Below are 25,312 nucleotides of genomic sequence, written 5' to 3'. Positions count from 1 at the left end.
TCCATCATCCCCTCCCTCCCGCGCCAGTGGCTGTCCATCATCCCCTCCCTCCCGCGCCAGTGGCTGTCCATCATCCCCTCCCTCCCGCGCCAGTGGCTGTCCATCATCCCCTCCCTCCCGCGCCAGTGGCTGTCCATCATCCCCTCCCTCCCGCGCCAGTGGCTGTCCATCATCCCCTCCCTCCCGCGCCAGTGGCTGTCCATCATCCCCTCCCTCCCGCGCCAGTGGCTGTCCATCATCCCCTCCCTCCCGCGCCAGTGGCTGTCCATCATCCCCTCCCTCCCGCGCCAGTGGCTGTCCATCATCCCCTCCCTCCCGCGCCAGTGGCTGTCCATCATCCCCTCCCTCCCGCGCCAGTGGCTGTCCATCATCCCCTCCCTCCCGCGCCAGTGGCTGTCCATCATCCCCTCCCTCCCGCGCCAGTGGCTGTCCATCATCCCCTCCCTCCCGCGCCAGTGGCTGTCCATCATCCCCTCCCTCCCGCGCCAGTGGCTGTCCATCATCCCCTCCCTCCCGCGCCAGTGGCTGTCCATCATCCCCTCCCTCCCGCGCCAGTGGCTGTCCATCATCCCCTCCCTCCCGCGCCAGTGGCTGTCCATCATCCCCTCCCTCCCGCGCCAGTGGCTGTCCATCATCCCCTCCCTCCCGCGCCAGTGGCTGTCCATCATCCCCTCCCTCCCGCGCCAGTGGCTGTCCATCATCCCCTCCCTCCCGCGCCAGTGGCTGTCCATCATCCCCTCCCTCCCGCGCCAGTGGCTGTCCATCATCCCCTCCCTCCCGCGCCAGTGGCTGTCCATCATCCCCTCCCTCCCGCGCCAGTGGCTGTCCATCATCCCCTCCCTCCCGCGCCAGTGGCTGTCCATCATCCCCTCCCTCCCGCGCCAGTGGCTGTCCATCATCCCCTCCCTCCCGCGCCAGTGGCTGTCCATCATCCCCTCCCTCCCGCGCCAGTGGCTGTCCATCATCCCCTCCCTCCCGCGCCAGTGGCTGTCCATCATCCCCTCCCTCCCGCGCCAGTGGCTGTCCATCATCCCCTCCCTCCCGCGCCAGTGGCTGTCCATCATCCCCTCCCTCCCGCGCCAGTGGCTGTCCATCATCCCCTCCCTCCCGCGCCAGTGGCTGTCCATCATCCCCTCCCTCCCGCGCCAGTGGCTGTCCATCATCCCCTCCCTCCCGCGCCAGTGGCTGTCCATCATCCCCTCCCTCCCGCGCCAGTGGCTGTCCATCATCCCCTCCCTCCCGCGCCAGTGGCTGTCCATCATCCCCTCCCTCCCGCGCCAGTGGCTGTCCATCATCCCCTCCCTCCCGCGCCAGTGGCTGTCCATCATCCCCTCCCTCCCGCGCCAGTGGCTGTCCATCATCCCCTCCCTCCCGCGCCAGTGGCTGTCCATCATCCCCTCCCTCCCGCGCCAGTGGCTGTCCATCATCCCCTCCCTCCCGCGCCAGTGGCTGTCCATCATCCCCTCCCTCCCGCGCCAGTGGCTGTCCATCATCCCCTCCCTCCCGCGCCAGTGGCTGTCCATCATCCCCTCCCTCCCGCGCCAGTGGCTGTCCATCATCCCCTCCCTCCCGCGCCAGTGGCTGTCCATCATCCCCTCCCTCCCGCGCCAGTGGCTGTCCATCATCCCCTCCCTCCCGCGCCAGTGGCTGTCCATCATCCCCTCCCTCCCGCGCCAGTGGCTGTCCATCATCCCCTCCCTCCCGCGCCAGTGGCTGTCCATCATCCCCTCCCTCCCGCGCCAGTGGCTGTCCATCATCCCCTCCCTCCCGCGCCAGTGGCTGTCCATCATCCCCTCCCTCCCGCGCCAGTGGCTGTCCATCATCCCCTCCCTCCCGCGCCAGTGGCTGTCCATCATCCCCTCCCTCCCGCGCCAGTGGCTGTCCATCATCCCCTCCCTCCCGCGCCAGTGGCTGTCCATCATCCCCTCCCTCCCGCGCCAGTGGCTGTCCATCATCCCCTCCCTCCCGCGCCAGTGGCTGTCCATCATCCCCTCCCTCCCGCGCCAGTGGCTGTCCATCATCCCCTCCCTCCCGCGCCAGTGGCTGTCCATCATCCCCTCCCTCCCGCGCCAGTGGCTGTCCATCATCCCCTCCCTCCCGCGCCAGTGGCTGTCCATCATCCCCTCCCTCCCGCGCCAGTGGCTGTCCATCATCCCCTCCCTCCCGCGCCAGTGGCTGTCCATCATCCCCTCCCTCCCGCGCCAGTGGCTGTCCATCATCCCCTCCCTCCCGCGCCAGTGGCTGTCCATCATCCCCTCCCTCCCGCGCCAGTGGCTGTCCATCATCCCCTCCCTCCCGCGCCAGTGGCTGTCCATCATCCCCTCCCTCCCGCGCCAGTGGCTGTCCATCATCCCCTCCCTCCCGCGCCAGTGGCTGTCCATCATCCCCTCCCTCCCGCGCCAGTGGCTGTCCATCATCCCCTCCCTCCCGCGCCAGTGGCTGTCCATCATCCCCTCCCTCCCGCGCCAGTGGCTGTCCATCATCCCCTCCCTCCCGCGCCAGTGGCTGTCCATCATCCCCTCCCTCCCGCGCCAGTGGCTGTCCATCATCCCCTCCCTCCCGCGCCAGTGGCTGTCCATCATCCCCTCCCTCCCGCGCCAGTGGCTGTCCATCATTCCCCTCCCTCCCGCGCCAGTGGCTGTCCATCATTCCCCTCCCTCCCGCGCCAGTGGCTGTCCATCATTCCCCTCCCTCCCGCGCCAGTGGCTGTCCATCATTCCCCTCCCTCCCGCGCCAGTGGCTGTCCATCATTCCCTCCCTCCCGCGCCAGTGGCTGTCCATCATTCCCTCCCTCCCGCGCCAGTGGCTGTCCATCATTCCCTCCCTCCCGCGCCAGTGGCTGTCCATCATTCCCTCCCTCCCGCGCCAGTGGCTGTCCATCATTCCCTTCCCTCCCGCGCCAGTGGCTGTCCATCATTCCCTCCCTCCCGCGCCAGTGGCTGTCCATCATTCCCTCCCTCCCGCGCCAGTGGCTGTCCATCATTCCCTCCCTCCCGCGCCAGTGGCTGTCCATCATTCCCTCCCTCCCGCGCCAGTGGCTGTCCATCATTCCCTCCCTCCCGCGCCAGTGGCTGTCCATCATTCCCTCCCTCCCGCGCCAGTGGCTGTCCATCATTCCCTCCCTCCCGCGCCAGTGGCTGTCCATCATTCCCTCCCTCCCGCGCCAGTGGCTGTCCATCATTCCCTCCCTCCCGCGCCAGTGGCTGTCCATCATTCCCTCCCTCCCGCGCCAGTGGCTGTCCATCATTCCCTCCTCCCGCGTCCACATCCTCCTCCCGCGCCAGTGGCTGTCCATCAGGCTGTCCATCATTCCCTCCCTCCCGCGCCAGTGGCTGTCCATCATTCCCTCCCTCCCGCGCCAGTGGCTGTCCATCATTCCCTCCCTCCCGCGCCAGTGGCTGTCCATCATTCCCTCCCTCCCGCGCCAGTGGCTGTCCATCATTCCCTCCCTCCCGCGCCAGTGGCTGTCCATCATTCCCTCCCTCCCGCGCCAGTGGCTGTCCATCCATCCCTCCCTCCCGCGCCAGTGGCTGTCCATCCATCCCTCCCTCCCGCGCCAGTGGCTGTCCATCCATCCCTCCCTCCCGCGCCAGTGGCTGTCCATCATCCCTCCCTCCCGCGCCAGTGGCTCCACTGCTTGTCTCCCCAAGGGTCTTTCTCCCTCTTGTCTCTCTCCCATCCATGGGGGTTTTTCCTTCCTGTCTCTCTCCCCCATGTCTCCCTCCCACGCATGGGGCTTTCACTCTCTCCCACCCATGGGGCTTTCTCCCTCTTGTCTCCCTCCCACCCATGAGGCTTTCTCCCTCCCACCCATGGGGCTTTCTCCCTCCCACCCATGAGGCTTTCTCCCTCTTGTCTCCCTCCCACCCATGGGGCTTTCTCCCTCTTGACCCTCTCTCACCCATGGTGCTTTCTTCCTATTGTCTGTTTCTCTCACCCATGGGGCTTTCTCCCTATTGTCTGTCTCTCTCACCCATGGGGCTTTCTCCCTATTGTCTGTCTCTCTCACCCATGGGGCTTTCTCCCTCCCACCCATGGGGCTTTCTCCCTCTTGACCCTCTCTCACCCATGGGGCTTTCTCCCTATTGTCTCCCTCCCACCCATGGGGCTTTCTCCCTCCCACCCATGGGGCTTTCTCCCTCTTGACCCTCTCTCACCCATGGGGCTTTCTCCCTCTTGTCTCCCTCCCACCCATGGGGCTTTCTCCCTCTTGACCCTCTCTCACCCATGGGGCTTTCTCCCTCTTGTCTGTCTCTCTCACCCATGGGGCTTTCTCCCTATTGTCTGTCTCTCTCACCCATGGGGCTTTCTCCCTCTTGACCCTCTCTCACCCATGGGGCTTTCTCCCTCTTGACCCTCTCTCACCCATGGGGCTTTCTCCCTCTTGACCCTCTCTCACCCATGGGGCTTTCTCCCTCTTGACCCTCTCTCACCCATGGGGCTTTCTCCCTCTTGACCCTCTCTCTCTCACCCATGGGGCTTTCTCCCTATTGTCTCTCTCTCTCACCCATGGGGCTTTCTCCCTCTTGACCCTCTCTCACCCATGGGGCTTTCTCCCTATTTTCTCACCCCCCATGGGGCTTTCTCCCTCTTGACCCTCTCTCACCCATGGGGCTTTCTCCCTATTGTCTCTCTCTCTCACCCATGGGGCTTTCTCCCTATTGTCTCTCTCTCTCACCCATGGGGCTTTCTCCCTCTTGATCCTCTCTCACCCATGGGGCTTTCTCCCTATTGTCTCCCTCCCACCCATGGGGCTTTCTCCCTCCCACCCATGGGGCTTTCTCCCTCTTGACCCTCTCTCACCCATGGGGCTTTCTCCCTCTTGTCTCCCTCCCACCCATGGGGCTTTCTCCCTCTTGACCCTCTCTCACCCATGGGGCTTTCTCCCTCTTGTCTGTCTCTCTCACCCATGGGGCTTTCTCCCTATTGTCTGTCTCTCTCACCCATGGGGCTTTCTCCCTCTTGACCCTCTCTCACCCATGGGGCTTTCTCCCTCTTGACCCTCTCTCACCCATGGGGCTTTCTCCCTCTTGACCCTCTCTCACCCATGGGGCTTTCTCCCTCTTGACCCTCTCTCTCTCACCCATGGGGCTTTCTCCCTATTGTCTCTCTCTCTCACCCATGGGGGTTTCTCCCTATTGTCTCTCTCTCTCACCCATGGGGCTTTCTCCCTATTTTCTCACCCCCCATGGGGCTTTCTCCCTCTTGACCCTCTCTCACCCATGGGGCTTTCTCCCTATTGTCTCTCTCTCTCACCCATGGGGCTTTCTCCCTATTGTCTCTCTCTCTCACCCATGGGGCTTTCTCCCTCTTGATCCTCTCTCACCCATGGGGCTTTCTCCCTATTGTCTCTCTCTCTCACCCATGGGGCTTTCTCCCTATTATCTCTCTCTCTCACCCATGGGGCTTTCTCCCTATTGTCTCTCTCTCTCACCCATGGGGCTTTCTCCCTCTTGACCCTCTCTCACCCATGGGGCTTTCTCCCTATTGTCTCACCCCCCATGGGGCTTTCTCCCTCTTGACTCTCTCCCACCCATGGGGCTTTCTCCCTCTTGACCCTATCTCACCCATGTAGCTTTCTCCCTCCTGTCTGTAACCCCCGAGACTTTCTCCTATCTATTGTTTTTATAATGCCTCCTACCTCCTGTGAAAATCCTCTTTTCAGGCACGTGACGGAGACCAGACAGACCACCCTCCATTATTATTACTTATTAGCAGTTTCTTCCTTTGCATTTTACAATTGGGAACAAAACTGTAATAGAACAGTAATAGAAGAAGACGTAAAGGGGTAAGGATGTGTTAGTTGTCGGGTTTGGTGGTCCCTGACGTTCCTCTATTAGTCTAGTAGTGATATTGCCCTAGCAGGAGTACTGCATTATAGTATATGGTAAGGTCATTAACCTGTTCTTATTGCACATTATGCATTAGTAATATCTGAGTGTTACTGCCTGTGAGTGACCTCTATTTATCAATGTGGATAAATGAGTATTCTGCTCAGACTTGTCAGCTGTATATCATCTCTCACTGGTTGGGGGCTGCCATGATGATTCCATAGGGTGGGCGGGGCTAAGCCGCATATACGGAGAGCTGGGAATTCTTTCATCACCGGACAACGTAGAAATGCAAACAGCGCACCCTTATGGGGTATTGGTGGCTTTCTGCTATCAGTACAGCTGATTTATAGCTCTCAGTAAGTGGCAAAGGGATATACCACAGTGATTCTCCCAGGTGATACGTTACGTTACATTTCTGGGTTGTGTTTCACTTTAAGGCGATTCATCTTGCAGTCAGCCATGACTTGTGTTACACGCTATCTTTGCATTTCTTACCGTCACGCATGAATAAACTTCGTACACGGTCCAGCAAAGGACATTGTTAGAGCTGCTGGGGAGGTTCTCCCACTGTGTGTGTGTATGTATATATATAATATATATATATATTATAACAAGAATGCTGCTGTTCATATATTGCTGGATATAATGTAGGATCTTTCTTATATGAGAAGTGCTCTGTACGTGAATAGCACAGAGTCCTATACATTGAATGGCCAGATTATTGAGATCGCCTATCCTGCTTTCTGATTGGCTTCTCAGTCAGTGGTGACTGGGACCTACAGATCATGTCTGTGTACAGCTGCTAGCGTCATAGTACAGATTTATGTGGGTCCTGTGTATGTACAATATATTGGTTAGAAATTGCTGCCCTTTTCCTATATATTATATACTTCTCAGTGGGTATTACGTGCTGGCAATTTTCAGGGTTTGATGTGCTGGTCATTTTCTGTATATGTATAATGCTGGTTCATATAGGGTATGACAAGCTGGCTATTGCTGGGTCTGATAGGCTAGTTGTTTCAGATGCTGGGTATGACATGCTGGCTATTGCTGGGTCTGATAGGCTGGTTATTTTGGTTGCTGGGTGTGATGTGATGGTCATTTGTTGGATATGACATGCTGGCTATTGCTGGGTCTGATAGGCTGGTTATTTTGGTTGCTGGGTGTGATGTGATGGTCATTTGTTGGATATGACATGCTGGCTATTGCTGGGTCTGATAGGCTGGTTACTTTGGTTGCTGGATATGATGTGATGGTCATTTGTTGGATATGACATGCTGGCTATTGCTGGGTCTGATAGGCTGGTTATTTTGGTTGCTGGATATGATGTGACATGGTCATTTGTTGGGTAGGAGATGCTGGCTATTGCTGGGTCTGATAGGCTGGTTATTTTGGTTGCTGGGTGTGATGTGATGGTCATTTGTTGGATATGACATGCTGGCTATTGCTGGGTCTGATAGGCTGGTTATTTTGGTTGCTGGATATGATGTGACATGGTCATTTGTTGGGTATGACATTCTGGCTATTGCTGGGTCTGATAGGCTGGTTATTTTGGTTGCTGGATATGATGTGACATGGTCATTTGTTGGGTAGGAGATGCTGGCTATTGCTGGGTCTGATAGGCTGGTTATTTTGGTTGCTGGATATGATGTGACATGGTCATTTGTTGGGTATGACATGTTGGCTATTGCTGGGTCTGATAGGCTGGTTATTTTGGTTGCTGGGTGTGATGTGATGGTCATTTGTTGGGTATGACATGCTGGCTATTGCTGGGTCTGATAGGCTGGTTATTTTGGTTGCTGGGTGTGATGTGACATGGTCATTTGTTGGGTATGACATGCTGGCTATTGCTGGGTCTGATAGGCTGGTTACTTTGGTTGCTGGGTGTGATGTGACATGGTCATTTGTTGGGTATGACATGCTGGCTATTGCTGGGTCTGATAGGCTGGTTACTTTGGTTGCTGGGTGTGATGTGACATGGTCATTTGTTGGGTATGACATGCTGGCTATTGCTGGGTCTGATAGGCTGGTTATTTTGGTTGCTGGGTGTGATGTGATGGTCATTTGTTGGGTATGACATGCTGGCTATTGCTGGGTCTGATAGGCTGGTTATTTTGGTTGCTGGGTGTGATGTGATGGTCATTTGTTGGGTATGACATGCTGGCTATTGCTGGGTCTGATAGGCTGGTTATTTTGGTTGCTGGGTGTGATGTGATGGTCATTTGTTGGGTATGACATGCTGGCTATTGCTGGGTCTGATAGGCTGGTTATTTTGGTTGCTGGGTGTGATGTGACATGGTCATTTGTTGGGTATGACATGCTGGCTATTGCTGGGTCTGATAGGCTGGTTACTTTGGTTGCTGGGTGTGATGTGACATGGTCATTTGTTGGGTATGACATGCTGGCTATTGCTGGGTCTGATAGGCTGGTTACTTTGGTTGCTGGGTGTGATGTGACATGGTCATTTGTTGGGTATGACATGCTGGCTATTGCTGGGTCTGATAGGCTGGTTATTTTGGTTGCTGGGTGTGATGTGATGGTCATTTGTTGGGTATGACATGCTGGCTATTGCTGGGTCTGATAGGCTGGTTATTTTGGTTGCTGGGTGTGATGTGATGGTCATTTGTTGGGTATGACATGCTGGCTATTGCTGGGTCTGATAGGCTGGTTATTTTGGTTGCTGGGTGTGATGTGATGGTCATTTGTTGGGTATGACATGCTGGCTATTGCTGGGTCTGATAGGCTAGTAGTTTTGGTTGCTGGGTGTTACGTGCTGTCTAGCTATTTGGGTGCTGGATGTGATATGCTGGTCATTTGCTGGGTATAACTCATTATATAAGTACTGAAATGAGCAATAATTATATGTATAATAATCAGCCACTGCCCTGTTATTCCATCGCTTCTCTCTACAGTGAGACCTATGACACCAATTAATGACACATTTTGACTTGGGAACAATTTTTACCCAAACCATGTTGTGCTTCAGCAAGGGGCAAAATGAATATGAGTAGACAGATTTAGATTTGGAAGGGGGTGATAACTCAAGGTGTATTAATATAGGTGGTATTTTACCTACATGCAGAAAAAATAAAAAAATATATAAAAACATTTGCACCCTACCGACTGTTTCACTTATGTTAGTTCTCATCAGTGTATTGTGTTTGTGAGTAGAATATGTATCTTCCTTCCCTGCATATGTGAAGGCTGTGGTGAGGGAATGATCCCATAAACACCAGCAGGTCACAGTTTCTTATACCCTAATGCAAGAGATTGTAAGCTCTGTGGGTTAGTGTCTGATTACGTGATACTTGTTCTCTTCTACACTCTTAATTTTTCATGTGAAACCGGGTCCTGTGCGCCATTCCAGCCACTCATGTTCTGTTATTAATCATTTCCTGTGACATTTCTTTTATTATGCTGTGTGTAATGATAGATTAGTGGCAGATAAACACCCAGCCAAGGTTAATTGCATGTACCTGAGTATGGCTTAGTCAGGACAAGTGCTTCCTCTATTGTACATTCACACAGTTTAACGCTTCCATTGCTAGTAAGCTGGTAGTTAGCTGTGCCACCCTATCCCGTCCAGCAGTGATGTCATTATAATGAAGTGTTCACTGTGATATAACGCAGGGGTGCCCAGCCTCCTCACTGATATAATGCAGGGGTGCCCAGCCTCCTCACTGTGATACAATGCAGGGGTGTCCAGCCTCCTCACTGTGATATAACACAGGGGTGCCCAGCCTCCTCACTGTGATACAACGCAGGGGTGCCCAGCCTCCTCACTGTGATACAACGCAGGGGTGCCCAGCCTCCTCACTGTGATACAACGCAGGGGTGCCCAGCCTCCTCACTGTGATACGACGCAGGGGTGACCGGCCTCCTCACTGTGATACGACGCAGGGGTGACCGGCCTCCTCACTGTGATATGACGCAGGGGTGACCGGCCTCCTCACTGTGATATAACGCAGGGGTGACCGGCCTCCTCACTGTGATATAACGCAGGGGTGACCGGCCTCCTCACTGTGATATAACGCAGGGGTGCCCAGCCTCCTCACTGTGATATAACGCAGGGGTGCCCAGCCTCCTAACTGTGATATAACGCAGGGGTGCCCAGCCTCCTCACTGTGATATAACGCAGGGGTGCTGTAATATAGGGGGTTACAGACTCCCTCAATGTATTATAATACAGGGGTGCTCCCCCTCACTGTGATGTAATAAAGGGTTGCCCACCCTCACCCCTTCATATAAAGACAAAGTTCTCAGCCCCTACCTTATATAATCGCCAGCTGCTTTGGCATGACAGGAACCATTGTGTAGTCCAGGTGAGGAGGAGGGTACATGAATTGATAAGAGGTTGGTGATGTACAGCTATGCAGGGCACGTCTCCCCTCCCCCGTTCGTTCTCCCCTGGCAGTGTACATACTGTGTTACTATGTCTCCTTTATCTGTGCAGTCTGGATAAGAGCCCAGCGTCGGATTCCTCACACAGGCTGCACTGCAGGACCTCTGGCCACCTTTCTGCTCCCCCCATCTCTGTCTGGTACCTCCGCCGGGGGTCTCTCTGTGCCTGGTAAGTGAGAAATGTATGGTATCTCTGGCTGCAGAGAACTGCTGGATGCTGATCAGACGCCTTGTATCCTCTGTTACACAGCACGGGCAGGAGTAGCTTCTGATTGTATCGTTCATACATTGCATTGTATCCCAGGAATAGTACTGTGTCAGTATCTCTAGCTTATGACATCAATTGGCTGATAATCGTGCCGGCATGTGCTCTGTGTTATATGGAGGTAAAGCCCCTGTAATATATTGCTGCTGGCAGTGCCCATAGATCGGCGTAGTGGGCTCTAGATTTGTGATAAGACGCCCTGAAGGATCACAGTCACTGCATTACCAGGTCTTTTGCCCAACAGTACACTAATACCCAGGCCCAGATGCCAGCTCTGTGGGCGCTGCCACATGACTATGGTTGGCTTGTGGAGGCATTAATAAGAATGCCCCCAACCCATTTATATAATCTCTACAATGCACCTAGGGGCCAAAAATTGGCAGCCAAGAGATTTGGATAAAAAAAAAATATATATAGCCTATAAATTCCACATCTGCGTTAAAGACCGTAATCCCTATTGTGTGCCATGTGTAATGCCAGGGCTCCTGGTGTGCAATCACTGTAACTACTACCTAACCACGCTGCTATTCTATCCCTGAGATCAGTGGTGTATGTCATGTTGTGTAATGCTAGAGTTCCCAGGGTGTAATCACTGTAACTACTACCTGACCACGCTGCTATTCTATCCCTGAGATCAGTGGTGTATGTCATGTTGTGTAATGCCAGGGCTCCTGGTGTGCAATCACTGTAACTACTACCTGACCACGCTGCTATTCTATCCCTGAAGTTCAGTGGTGTATGTCATGTTGTGTAATGCCAGGGCTCCTGGTGTGCAATCACTGTAACTACTACCTGACCACGCTGCTATTCTATCCCTGAGATCAGTGGTGTATGTCATGTTGTGTAATGCCAGGGCTCCTGGTGTGCAATCACTGTAACTATTACCTGACCACGCTGCTATACTATCCCTGAGATCAGTGGTGTATGTCATGTTGTGTAATGCTAGAGCTCCCAGGGTGCAATCACTGTAACTACTACCTGACCACGCTGCTATTCTATCCCTGAGATCAGTGGTGTATGTCATGTTGTGTAATGCTAGAGTTCCCAGGGTGTAATCACTGTAACTACTACCTGACCACACTGCTATTCTATCCCTGAGATCAGTGGTGTATGACATGTTGTGTAATGCTAGAGCTCCCAGGGTGCAGTCATTGTAACTACTACCTGGCCACGTTGCCATTCTCTCTAGGGGGTGACATGGTTGCTGGGTATATGTCATGTGGTGTAATACCAGAGTTTCCGTAGAGCAATCATTTTTACTACTACCTCATTGCACCATTATTCTTTGCCTGAGATCAGTGAGATAACATGGTTGTTCAGTGTACGGCATGTTGTGTAATACCAAAACTCCCAGTGTGCAATCACACTAGCTGCTACCTGACAGTGCCGCTGTTCTATCCCTGAGATTAGTGAGGTGTCATGTAGTGTAACACTGCGGCTCCCAGTGTGCAATCACTGTAACTACTACCTGACTACACTTCTATTCTAACCCTGAGATTAGTGAGGTTACATGGTTGCCGGGTATATGTCATGTAGTGTAACACTGTGGCTCCCAATGTGCAATCACTGTAACTACTACCTGACTACACCTCTATTCTAACCCTGAGATCATAGAGGATGACATGGTTGCTAGGTGTATGTCATGTTGTGTAATACCAGCGATCTTGGGATGCAATCATTGTAACTACTACGTGACATCACTCCTATTCGAGCCCTGAGATCAGTGAGGGTGACAAGGTTGCGAAGTGTATGGCATGTGGTGTAATGCCACGGCTCCCGGTGTGCAATCACTGTAATAATTACTTGACTGCACCGCTATTCTATACCTGAGCTCAGTGATGGTGACATTTTCTGTAATGAATATAGATGCCACTAACAATGCTCTTTTCAGGCTCCCGTCTGTAGTGCCAGGTACTGGGCAGCTTATAAACCACAGACAGCAGTCCTTTGATCCAGAAGTTGTTATTTGGCAGAGTTGCCCTGTGTAATGGTAAATTACCTGGTGTGTACATTATGTATTGATTAAAAGACAGGAACATGCCCTTCGCCCTCCAATTCCCTGGGATCTATAGGATGACCCCTGATTTCTAGGCTGTAGGTGTGATTGTCATATGGAGGTGTGGGTGATGGGCACAGCCTATGCTGGCTCTTTGTGTTGGAATGTGAGAGGGTTAAACGCTGTGTGCAGTGCTGGAGTCTGTATTTCCTCTCCTGTGTCACTAGCAGCAGGTAAATAATCTCTCTGCCAGCAGAGTCCTATCCGGAGCCAGCCGCAGCCTGACTGCATGTGCCGTGCCCGCCAGCAGGTACCGTATGTGCAGTGCAGTGTTACTGTGTGAGGGGAGTGTAGACCTGGTCAGTGTGGTGCAGTGTATGTGTGTGAGGCAGGTATGGACAGTATGGTATAGTGTCACAGGGTGTGGGGAGGGTAGTCCTGGTCAGTGTTGTCCAGTTTTACTGTGTATGTGTGAGGTGAGGCAGGTGTAGAGCTGGATAGTGTTGTATAGTATTAGTGTGTGTGTGTGTGTATGTATGTGAGGGGTGTGTAGTCCTGGTCAGTGTGGTGCAGTGTATGTGTGTGAGGCAGGTATGGACAGTATGGTATAGTGTCACAGGGTGTGGGGAGGGTAGTCCTGGTCAGTGTTGTCCAGTTTTACTGTGTATGTGTGAGGTGAGGCAGGTGTAGAGCTGGATAGTGTTGTATAGTATTAGTGTGTGTGTGTGTGTGTGTGTGTGTGTGTATGTATGTGAGGGGTGTGTAGTCCTGGTCAGTGTGGTGCAGTGTATGTGTGTGAGGCAGGTATGGACAGTATGGTATAGTGTCACAGGGTGTGGGGAGGGTAGTCCTGGTCAGTGTTGTCCAGTTTTACTGTGTATGTGTGAGGTGAGGCAGGTGTAGAGCTGGATAGTGTTGTATAGTATTAGTGTGTGTGTGTGTGTGTATGTGAGGGGTGTGTTGTGCAGTGTTACTGTATCAGACAGGTGTAGCAGGGATGGATATTGTATAGTATCACAGTGTGTACATGTGGATGCCAGCGTCTGTGTGTCCCAGCAGTGTGTGGGGGTCTGTGTATACACGGTGAGGATAGCAGTGTGTGGAGGTCTGTGTATACACGGTGAGGATAGCAGCGTGTGGGGGTCTGTGTATACACGGTGAGGGTAGTAGTGTGTGGGGGTCTGTGTATACACGGTGAGGGTAGCAGTGTGTGGGGGGGTCTGTGTATACACGGTGAGGATAGCAGTGTGTGGGGGTCTGTGTATACACGGTGAGGGTAGTAGTGTGTGTGGGGGTCTGTGTATACACGGTGAGGGTAGCAGTGTGTGGGGGGGTCTGTGTATACACGGTGAGGGTAGCAGTGTGTGGGGGTCTGTGTATACACGGTGAGGGTAGTAGCAGTGTGTGGGGGTCTGTGTATACACGGTGAGGGTAGTAGTGTGTGTGTGGGGGTCTGTGTATACACGGTGAGGGTAGTAGTGTGTGTGGGGCTCTGTGTATACACGGTGAGGGTAGTAGTGTATCCCAGCAGTGTGATGTAGGTGATATATAAGTCCCCTGTGACTCGCAGCGTCATACTAGTCGCCTCGGGCACGGGTGTCCATGGGAATGGTACAATGACTGGCACGGTATTCCGGGTGTGGGGGGGGGGAGGGAGTGTAGTAGAGACCTAACTGTGCGATGATGATGGTTCTGCAGTGTGGGCACCATATGACACCACATTCCCACTGATGCACCCTGATGTATGAGCCCTTTGCCACTTGGCAGCACCCCCCAGGGTATAGCCCCCCATGTATTGCGCCTGAGTGTGGAAGTAGACTGTGTATTGCGCTGGGGTGAGCATTCGCTCTCACTTCTTCCTGTAACCAGTCCGTGTTATGGGATTAATGAGTGACAGTCTCTGTGGCAGGAATGTGAGGCACACCCTTCCCTACGTCACCTGGGTACATAATCACTGAGTCAGCTCTGGGCATTGTTTTGCCGCCGTTCCCGTCACTTTCTCTCTGGCTAGGAGATTTGGGAAGCAGGTTTATAGTCCCTGTGTATTGATCTGTCTGGTCTCTTAGCTCCCTGATAGACCCAGTCAGGGTGACAGGAGATTTATCATGGCTACGTGTTCTCTGAAATGGCGTTTGTCCATAGTGCCTTGTGCGCTCTGCACATATATTAACGTTCCATATACCTCTGTTCCCACGTTACCGGTGCAGCCTGAGAGGGGTTTATGGCACTGTGTCCCTATCTGGGCCCTGCACAGCGATAAGCCTCACCTAGGGATCTCTCTCCCTCCACTTAGTGTTGGCTGCAGACTGTGACTGTGTAGATATGAGGACACTGGGCTAATGTTCAGCTCTTTGTGTCCAGTCCAGAGGGGGGGGGGGTGCTGACAAGCCCAAGTTAGAGGACCTGTCGGAGAATCTAGCCGTCACAATAAAAAGCATGACACCGTAAAATACGTACATTCTACGCAGTTATAACTGCTATATAATGCACTGCTGAATGGGAGGGGATGCAAGGCTGGTCTGACCTTTATTATCAATATGCCCGGTACCTTTCTGTTACCAGAATAAAGTGTCAGCTCTTTAGGTTATGCAATGTATTTTAAATTATAGCTGCATGGCTGTCCATAGACTTGAAGGTGATATGCGCTGTAAGTGAATTGCATATTCCTGATTGTACTGTTTATCAGGTTAGAGGACATGAAGGGGCTGAAAAATGCTGCCTGGCAGGTTACTGCCTATACAACGGCCATAGTACTGGGATAACTCTGGGAGGAGTTATTCCATAGCCCAAGGTGATCGGCCCGGCCTGTTATGTGCCGGGCGACGGGCCCGGCCTGTTATGCGACGGGCCCGGCCTGTTATGCGTGCGACGGGCCCGGCCTGTTATGCGTGCGACGGGCCCGACCTGTTATGCGTGCGACGGGCCCGACCTGTTATGCGTGCGACGGGCCCGGCCTGTTATGCGCCGGGCGACGGGCCCGGCCTGTTATGCGCCGGGCGACGGGCCCGGCCTGTTATGCGCCGGGCTACGGGCCCGGCCTGTTATGCGCCGGGCGACGGGCCCGGCCTGTTATGCGTGCGACGGGCCCGACCTGTTATGCGTGCGACGGGCCCGACCTGTTATGCGTGCGACGGGCCCGGCCTGTTATGCGCCGGGCGACGGGCCCGGCCTGTTATGCGCCGGGCGACGGGCCCGGCCTGTTATGCGCCGGGCTACGGGCCCGGCCTGTTATGCGCCGGGCGACGGGCCCGGCCTGTTATGCGCCGGGCGACGGGCCCGGCCTGTTATGCGCCGGGCGACGGGCCCGGCCTGTTATGCGCCGGGCGACGGGCCCGGCCTGTTATGCGACGGGCCCGGCCTGTTATGCGCCGGGCGACGGGCCCGGCCTGTTATGCGCCGGGCGACGGGCCCGGCCTGTTATGCGCCGGGCCCGGCCTGTTATGCGCCGGGCGACGGGCCCGGCCTGTTATGCGCCGGGCGACGGGCCCGGCCTGTTATGCGCCGGGCGACGGGCCCGGCCTGTTATGCGCCGGGCGACGGGCCCGGCCTGTTATGCGCCGGGCGACGGGCCCGGCCTGTTATGCGCCGGGCGACGGGCCCGGCCTGTTATGCGCCGGGCGACGGGCCCGGCCTGTTATGCGCCGGGCGACGGGCCCGGCCTGTTATGCGCCGGGCGACGGGCCCGGCCTGTTATGCGCCGGGCGACGGGCCCGGCCTGTTATGCGCCGGGCGACGGGCCCGGCCTGTTATGCGCCGGGCGACGGGCCCGGCCTGTTATGTGCCGGGTGATGGGCCCAGGACTGAGCGCTGTGTCTTACAATGACAGTCCCTGTACTATAATACTGACGGTGATTCCTTATTACCTCATGTGAGCGTCAGCATTATTTATCAGGTGTTACATGTCTGTAGGCCATATTGCATGCATGGTTTTAGATTAGATTTTATGACTTTGCTTATTCTTTCTAACATTAAACCGTTTTAGTATCACTCTTTCGTATAATTTTGTTTTATTTCCTAAAATGCATACTTTCCGAAATATATTCAGAAGCTAAAAATGTTTCAGAAATGGAGAAAAAAACCACACAATTTCTGGCGAATTCCATTTACAGAAACAATTAGGGAGTAGAGCGACTCCGGGGACCTAAGAACAGACAGCGGCCACGATAAAAATTCTCTTAACTTGAAGGATGCGTCTAGTTTATGGGTGTGACGGTAACAGGTCTATTGGCTTCTCGCTAGAGACCTGTTGGATACACCATTAACATATCCGACAGGATAGACCCGCGTTTGGGCAGCATAACTAAATAGAATACAAGGAAGTGAGACCAGATCCTCAACGTGTCCCCCCTCTCTCCTCTCCCTCTCTCTGCAGAAAGGCCTCTCGGTGAATGGAAAGGAATATTCATGGCGACATGGCTGACCAGTACATGCCTATGGGTCAGGGTGTCCAGATCCGATTCATCGATGACCTGAAGGAAAACAGAAAACCAAAAAGCCGAAGGTCCAAGAAGGAGTCCTATGGCGTGGCTGTCCGCGTGCAAGGGATAGACGGACAACCGTTCGTGGTGCTGAACAGCGGGGACAAATCCAAATCTTCTTATGGCGTGCAGATCAAAACGGACAACACTTACGGAAACTTGTCTCCCAACCCCACACCCGAGTACCAGGGAATCACTTCAAAGGCTAGCAGGACAGTCCGATCCACTAGCTCGGAGTTGGACTTGCCGGAGAACCCCTATGAAAGTAAAGGCTATGCCCAGGCTGGCTCACAGTACAGCAGCACCTCTGACGAGGAGCAGAGCACCAGGCACCGCAGCAAGCCCCGGGCCCTACAACCTGCCCGCCGGGAGGAGCTGAGGAGGTCCCAGTCACATGGCTCCTTAGCAGACCCTGAATTAGAGGACTCCTATGGCTTTGACGGGCATTACAGTGAGCGGTCTTACACCCTCGACACTAACTACTCCCAGTCGTCGAGCAGTCGCAGCAGCCTAAGGAAAAAAGACAATGGCGAACAAACGACCGGCGGGTTCAAACCAGCGACCAGTCAACAGCCGACATCCTTTTCCTCCCGTTCATCGCTGCACAGGAACAACGGCCTTCCCTCATCGCCAAAGCTGCCGAGCGAAGACATCGACACGAAGCCACTCTCCTCTGTTGATTCACTCATCAACAAATTTGACAGCAAGGTCCAGATGAGGGGACGGACGGCAAGGAGAAGCCAGGCCATGAAAGATGAGCGGAAGCGCTCTCAGAGCCTGGACGGACGAAGGCCTCACCAGGACGCGGCGGATTCCAGAGAAGTGCAAACCACAGAGAGGAACATACAACAAGAGCAGAACCAAAATCTCAACCCTGCCAGCCGATCTTTTAACAGGCAGCCTGTGGAACGTCAGGACATCAATAAGACCAAGCTGACTACAGAATGGCTGACGCAGTTGGTGGACGAACCGGTGACCCAGAGGCAGCAGCAGAGGACTGTCCAATCAGAACTGCAGGTAACGTGTCACCTTTACACTTTGTCTCCCAGTACAAAGAGGAATAAAACTGGGAAGTTGTTTTTCTTGTGCGCTGTAGTAATTATAAGTGTAATAGATTGTTTTATATTCTTGTCACCAGTTGAAGAGCACCCCAGACCTTCTGAAGGACCAGCAGCAGGATGGAAGCGATCCCACCTGCGAGATCATCTATAATATCCTCCGGGACGGGTTAGTTTGTCTGAACCGCCACCTTTTTGTTTCCATTATTCTTTGTGTACGTTCTCTTTCTGTGTTATATACCTGCTTTTCTCTCTCTTAGGTCCAACGACAGTGAAACTTTTCTGCGAAAAAAGACCAACCTCCTCCTGGAAAAGTTTCAGTCTTTCCGGGTAAGCAAGCAAAGAAAAAGGGACGGTATCCCAGGCCCCTTACGGAGGTGTCCTCAGCATGACATCTCGGTGTTACAAAACTGCACCTGTCGGCTGCATGGTCTATAAAGGTCCGCTGGCGCGAACACCATTTCTGTGGCGGTTGGTGTTCAGGCTGCCTGTCAGTCATTGTGGGCGGTGGGGAACTGTCTTGTCTTGTGACATAAGTGACTGGTGATATCTCTGTAGGCTTCCCCAGCAGAAGACACCAGGACTCTGGTCTCTCAGAAGAAGGAACTGGAGAGGAGAGTTTCTGAACTGCTGCAGCAGCTGGATGATGAGATGACGGTAAGACCACACGGATATCCCTGTAATGGCGGGCAGCCGTAGTGACCTTTTATACTGCCGTTCCCTTTTGTTGTAGCAATGAAGTCTACATAGTCTTTGTTTCCGTGATTTGCTTCATATGCTAGAAAACTAGGTTTTGGGGTTACTCTTAATAAGCGCATCATATCGGTCCCTACAGCAGAGGATGAGGCAGGAGGTATCTCGAGATCGTCCCAAGGCCCCAGTGCAAAAGCTGGAGATCCAGCTGGAGGAGAACATGGAGGAATGCAAGAAGCTGAAGGAACACTTGGAGAAGAAGAAGAATGAGCTGAACGCCATGTCTCAGGAGTAAGTGCAGCTCCGTCCACGTCTGAGCAGTCAGATGTATGGGCCTGATTCAGAGTCACTCATAAGCGGCCGCTCGTTCGCTCCGAGCGATGTTTGCCCAACTGCGCATGCGTACGGATCGTTATAAGCATGCGCGAACCAGTCAGTGCGGCCGAAATTCATGTGCTCGCAAAATAGCGAGTGCCTGCTATTTTGAGTGACAGGTGGAGGCGTATGTGGGTGGTAACAGGGGAAGGTGCTTGAAAACGGGGAGTGGAGATCAGAACGCAGGCGTGCTTAAAGGTCAAAATGGGCGTTTTATGGGTGTGCATAATTAATACAGCAGCGTCATTGACCACGTCACTGGTTTTTTTTTTAGCCAGAACTGCTCGCAAAATTCTGGTAACAAAAACCAACCACAAGAATAGCGAGCAGTTCATACCCTGTTCGATGTACTCGATTAATCTAATAAATAGCGGACATGACGTAGGATGCGAGCGGCCAGGGGGCGTAGTTTCCCAAAAAACGACCGCAAGTTTTGTTTGCTCATTCAAACCTAGAGGCGTGAACAGACCGCAAACAGCGAACGGTTCATTTGAATAGCCACCCCTATTTTCTGGACGAACGAGCGCAAATAGCGACCGGCTCTGAATCAGGCCCTATGTTCCCTTCTGTCAGAAATAACTCTCTGCCTTCAGACGCCATAAACACACCTGAAATCCCCATTCCGTAGACTCTCTAGTAGTATATATAGAAATAGTGTGGCTTAGAGAGCACGGGGACGTGTTACATGTTTATGTGAGGGGGAAGGGGGGGCACTTTACAGGCTGCAAGTTAATTTGTAACATTGATATCAGTATACCCTCGCCTTGGAGCAGGATGCGGGACGAGTTTCTCACGCAGCAGAAAAAAAGCGTAAACTGTGGGATACTGCATGTATTATGAGGTCAATAGTGCCACCTGTAGGCACACCACATGTACTGTTTCATAGCCGAGAAACAGCGTCTATTCGTAACATGGCTGCCGCATTGTCCAGTAGCTTTATCCTGCAGACCGCCGGCCATTTTTATATAACACACCTGAAGTTTTATGGTTTGGCAGCAGCTGAGCTGGGAAGGTTATGTTATTGTTTGTTACTGGGCTGCATATGATATATACTGAGCGTATATGAAGCTGTGACGTTTAGCCTGGGTAATGTGCACTAAGGACGGGTCTCAGGCTTGGTGATCATTTCCATGACTTGTATTTGTATTGGCGTTTTTACTTACTGTGGCGTTATGTCTAGATAATGGTCGCATTATTACATTATTTACCATACCAAGCCAGACAGTTGTGCCGTAACAGCCACAATCACAGCACACAAGCTTACAGGAGAATGGCCCCATGAGAATGACCTCCTGGACAGTCCTAGAGCTGATCTATGGACCTGGCCTTGGGTACAATGTGTACCTTGTGCCATGTTAGGAGTAATGAAGGAGTGTGGTGTCCCCTGACCACCTTGAGGTGGCGCTGTGCTACTGTATTAGAGCCTCTGGAAGCAATATCCTATACTCTGGGCAGAAGAGCTTACATGTCGGTGACTGTTGGCTTCTATTGGATAGGTTAATTGAAGTGCGGATGAGCAAAGAGCAGGTGGAGACGAAGCTGAGGTCGCTGGAGGTGAAACTGCTGGACACCAAGGAAGAGGTGAACCAGCTAAGAACAAAGGGGTTGCCTGGAGACAAGCATGCCATACTCAAGGTAAGCGTTGCCCCCTTTTGTCTGGGCCCCAGGCAAGCTACTCCCTTGTGTGCCAGCTTGATGCCATGGCTTGCTTTAGCTGCCGCTGCTAGTGCCTGTTTTACAGAGGTGGGTAAAACGGAGCCTCTGCTTTATCTCCAGCATTACTAACATGATTGATAACCCCGATCAGTCACCTTCAGTTCTGACCGACCCATCATGTGTCCACAGTCCCTCCCCTTGGAATATAATGTCCGTCATTATGGCAGTCATTTCCTATATGGTTCGTAGAATAACAGGCTCTATCTGCCCAACATATGAGATCCATATTATCAGTACGTATTCGCTGTCAGAAGAGTGAGCTCACCAGAATGCGTCAGGTCCCACCACACTCGCTCCGCCCCTGTAGGAGCTGCAGGAGGATCTGGACGAGGTGCTGCAGGTTCGGCACAAGCAGGAGGAGGTGCTGAGACAGAAGGAGCGAGAACTGACTGCCCTGAAGGGGGCGCTGAAAGATGAAGTGGCCAATCACGACAAGGAGATGGAGCATGTGAGGCAGCAGTACCAGAATGACGTGCAGCAGCTGAGGAAGAACATGGACAATGTGTCCCAGGTACTAGAGAGTGACAGGGATACACACTCTAGTGTAGATATCATCTTCATTACAGTTCTTTGTCCAGCTGTGTGTTCTGCCATGCTAGGTGTCTGCTTCCGTCGGTGATGGGTTCTAAACTATCTCAGAAAAATGTGCATGCTTAAAAGTTTGTCCTACGTCGTCTTGTCCTGCCAGTCCTACATCTTCTCCTCATCCTGCCAGTCCTACATCTTCTCATCATCAAGCTTGTCCTATGGCTTCACCTGATCCTACCTATCCTATGGCTTCTCCTCATAATGCCAGTCCTACATCTTCTCATCATCCTGCCTATCCTATGGCTTCTCCTCCTCATCCTGCCTATCCTATGGCTTCTCCTCCTCATCCTGCGTATCCTATGGCTTCTCCTCCTCATCCTGCGTATCCTACGGCTTCTCCTCATCCTGCCTATCCTATGGCTTCTCCTCATCCTGCCTATCCTACATCTTCTCATCACCCTGCCTATCCTATGACTTCTCCTCATCCTGCGTATCCTACGGCTTCTCCTCCTCATCCTGCCTATCCTATGACTTCTCCTCATCCTGCCTATCCTATGGCTTCTCCTCCTCATCCTGCCTATCCTATGACTTCTCCTCATCCTGCCTATCCTATGGCTTCTCCTCCTCATCCTGCCTATCCTACGGCTTCTCCTCCTCATCCTGCGTATCCTACGGCTTCTCCTCATCCTGCCTGTCCTACATCTTCTCATCACCCTGCTTGTCCTACATCTTCTCATCACCCTGCTTGTCCTGTGGCTTCTCCTCATCCACACACTATTCATCCTGTCTTATATCCTCTTATCCCTCCTGTCCTTTATCTTTTTCTTGTGCCATCCTACACCTCCTCCCTGCCATGCCTGTCCCATCTCTTATACTTATCCTACCTGTGTTATAATGTCCTCATCCTATTTTCCCTTAATTTCCATTAGTCAGTTTTGCTCCCCTTACTTGTTTCCATCTTTTGACTACCTGTCTACCCAGCATTAACCTCTCTGTATTCTCCATCGGTTTGTCCAGTCACACCTCTATCGCCCCCCATCCCCCTCAATCTGTCAAGCCACTACCCTATCTGTCTGTCCCCGCCCGCCCCTAGGCTGTAGCTCTGTCTGTATTCGCTCCTTAGGACCAGCTGAGTCTGGAGTCTGAGCGTCAGAAGATAAATCAGGTTGTGAGGAACTTGCAGCGGGAGTTGGAGGAGAGCAGTGATGAGATGAACCAGTGGAAAGAGATGTTCCAGAAGAATAAAGAGGAGCTGCGCAGCGCAAAGCAAGAGTGAGTATCACCTGGGGGGCCCATTAGCCCTCACATCTGCTCTGGCTGGTATTATTTTCCCATCTCCTCACATTCACATCAAGAGTATAATTTCAGTGTTTAAAGTGAAAGTTTATGCCCCATTTATATGTTATGTAACAGAGCCCAGTATTATGGGACTTACTGACCTGATTGTGTAGTGAGGGTGCAGGGTGTGGGGTAGAGGGAAGGGTCGGGTGTGGTGAAGGGAAGGGCATGTTGCTGAGGGAAGTGCAGGATGAGGAGGGTTGGGGTGAAGGGAAGGGCAGGGTATGGCGGGGTGGGGTAAAGGGAAGGGCATGTTGCGGAGGGAAGGGCAGGATGAGGAGGGTTGGGGTGAAGGGAAGGGCAGAGTGCGGCGGGGTGGAGGGCAGGGCAGGGCGTGGTGGGATGGGGTGGAGGGAAGGGCAGGGTGAGGAGAGATGGGGTGGAGGGATGGGCAGGGTGAGGGGAGATGGGGTGGGGGAAGTCAGGGTGTGGAGGGAAGGGCAGGGTGAGGAGAGATGGGGTGTAGGGAAGGGCAGGGTGTGGCGGGATGGGGTGGAGGAAAGGACAGGGTATGGCGGGATGGGGTAGAGGAAAGGGCTGGGAGCAACGGGATGGGTTGGAGGGAAGGGAAACCTGTCTGTAGGGTATTGCTGTGGCAGCTGCTGGTGGAAGATATCCTCCGTCATTATATCAATGTATCACCAGAAGCTGAATCATGGGGACTGTAGCTCATCTGACACCAGCAACTGCCTCATGGGGACTGTGACTGTAGCTCATCTGACACAAGCGACTGCCTCATGGGGACCGTGACTGTAGCTCATCTGACACCAGCGACTGCCTCATGGGGACTGTAGCTCATCTGACACCAGCAGCTGCCTCATGGGGACTGTGACTGTAGCTCATCTGACACCAGCAACTGCCTCATGGGGACTGTGACTGTAGCTCATCTGACACCAGCGACTGCCTCATGGGGACCGTGACTGTAGCTCATCTGACACCAGCAGCTGCCTCATGGGGACTGTGACTGTAGCTCATCTGACGCTTCTCTCCGGGCCCCAGGGTGTTGCAGTTGAAGCTGGAGAAGGAGGAGTTTGAGGATGAGCTGAATGAGATGAAAGGCCGCTACTCCCTCCTGCAGTCAGAGCTGGGCCAGGTGAAGAAAGGCTCTGTGGATCCTGGGGAAGTTGAGACTGCGAGAAAGGTTGGCACCATTGTAATTATCTTATTCCATTGCGCTGAACAAGTATAGAACATAGACAGATGTATGCAGACCCCTGAAGGATTGGTCAGGACGTGTCTACGCGTAGTACCTACAGTACGTTACAGCTTTCCAGTGTCCTGTAGGGCATCCATTGTGAAGTTCGTGGCCATAGTGCTCAGTTCAGGACGGAATGGCTTCCAGGCCTTTGCATAAAGGCTGGCTGTGTCCTCTTTGGGGAAGCTCATCCACACATCGTGCTGCCTTATACCCCTGCTCTTACATAGAACAGTTTGGGACCAATTGTCTGGCAAATGTGACCAAGGATTTTATTGCAGTATTGATAGATGGTTGGGGCACACGTCAACCTGCTCCTTAGAGGGAATGTTATGCGTCCAGGGACAGTCTGGGAGGGGGTAGCGATGGACTTTATACTGATGTAATATATTTTACACACACCTTGCATTACATTCCATCTGTGGCTGGCAGGACCTGCAGCGGTTCCAGGAGCAAGTGAAGCAGCTCTTACAGGAGAAACAGCGGCAGGAAGATATTCTGCACCAGCGGGACAGGGAGCTCTCCGCCCTGAAGGGGGCACTAAAAGACGAGGTGTCCGGTCATGACCAGGAGACTGAGAAACTGCAGCAGCAGTTCAACAGGGAGCTGCAACAGACCAAGAGGGACTACGACGAGCTCCTGAAGGTGAGGAGCCAGGAGGGCTCATTGTCTGATTCTAGGCCTGCTTAGAGGCCTACAGTCTGTGTTATCTGTCTGACGCCATCACAATGACGGAGAATCAACAAATACATATTTAGGAGGGTTGTCCGTTCATTTTAATTACCAGTTTTCTCCCTAAGTTCCTGATTTTGGGGCCTTTGGCCAGGGAACCTCAGCAGCCTGCAGCAATAAGTCCGGTGGTCTCTTTTGTTGGTCCAGACTAGGAGAAGATTTAGCAGCTATTTAGGCCCTAGATGGACGAGTTTTACAATTTGATGAGTTAAGCACGTGACCTGCTTCCTCCATGACTCTAAAGGTTATTCACGTCACCATAATCCTGACCACCACCTTCTGTGTAATTTTGGGTTCCGCATGAAACGTTCTGTGGCTTTGTATTCCAAATGTTACATCTGCATTGTCCCTCCACAGGAGCTGCAGCAGTTCCAGGATCAGGTGAAACAACATTCCCAGGAGAAACAGCGACTGGAAGACAGTCTGCACCAGCGGGACAGGGAGCTTTCTTCTCTGAAGGGGGCGCTGAAACAGGAGGTGTCCGGACATGACCACGACACAGAGAAACTGAGAGATCAATTCAACAGAGAGCTGCAACAGACCAAGAAGGACTACGAGGAGCTCTTCAGGGTGAGGTTCTGAGCTCTGATTTATTCAGGTCAAAACAAACGTGATAAAAGAACACATGACGGCACAGAAGCCGCAGGACGATGTCACGTGCCGCTCCCAACATTAGTGTTGCCCTAAATATTGTAATATTTTC

General features: G+C 53.2%; 1 protein-coding gene across 4 annotated transcripts in view; it reads left to right on the top strand.

Annotated features, from left to right (window-relative positions):
* Nucleotides 1–25,312, top strand: part of CGN (cingulin) — a 44,639-nt gene that overhangs the window by 7,578 nt on the left and 11,749 nt on the right. The window contains exons 2-13 of one of the 4 annotated variants that reach the window (XM_088460959.1): nucleotides 10,288–10,404; nucleotides 16,869–17,991; nucleotides 18,113–18,201; nucleotides 18,293–18,362; nucleotides 18,591–18,689; nucleotides 18,871–19,016; nucleotides 20,597–20,735; nucleotides 21,124–21,327; nucleotides 22,468–22,616; nucleotides 23,682–23,823; nucleotides 24,310–24,522; nucleotides 24,967–25,179. In XM_088460959.1, the coding sequence (XP_088317085.1) occupies nucleotides 16,885–17,991; nucleotides 18,113–18,201; nucleotides 18,293–18,362; nucleotides 18,591–18,689; nucleotides 18,871–19,016; nucleotides 20,597–20,735; nucleotides 21,124–21,327; nucleotides 22,468–22,616; nucleotides 23,682–23,823; nucleotides 24,310–24,522; nucleotides 24,967–25,179 (2,571 nt within the window). In that variant the 5' untranslated portion in view covers nucleotides 10,288–10,404; nucleotides 16,869–16,884. Of the gene's footprint in view, nucleotides 1–10,287; nucleotides 10,405–16,868; nucleotides 17,992–18,112; nucleotides 18,202–18,292; nucleotides 18,363–18,590; nucleotides 18,690–18,867; nucleotides 19,017–20,596; nucleotides 20,736–21,123; nucleotides 21,328–22,467; nucleotides 22,617–23,681; nucleotides 23,824–24,309; nucleotides 24,523–24,966; nucleotides 25,180–25,312 lie in introns of all 4 variants that reach the window. The other 3 variants (XM_088460957.1, XM_088460958.1, XM_088460960.1) reach the window with 3 other exon arrangements.

Source organism: Taudactylus pleione, unplaced genomic scaffold (assembly GCF_031769625.1).
Source record: "Taudactylus pleione unplaced genomic scaffold, aTauple2 ptg000997l, whole genome shotgun sequence".
NCBI lineage: Eukaryota > Metazoa > Chordata > Amphibia > Anura > Myobatrachidae > Taudactylus > Taudactylus pleione.
Note: the sequence above shows the minus strand (reverse complement) of the source record. Positions and strands in the feature narration are given on the sequence as shown.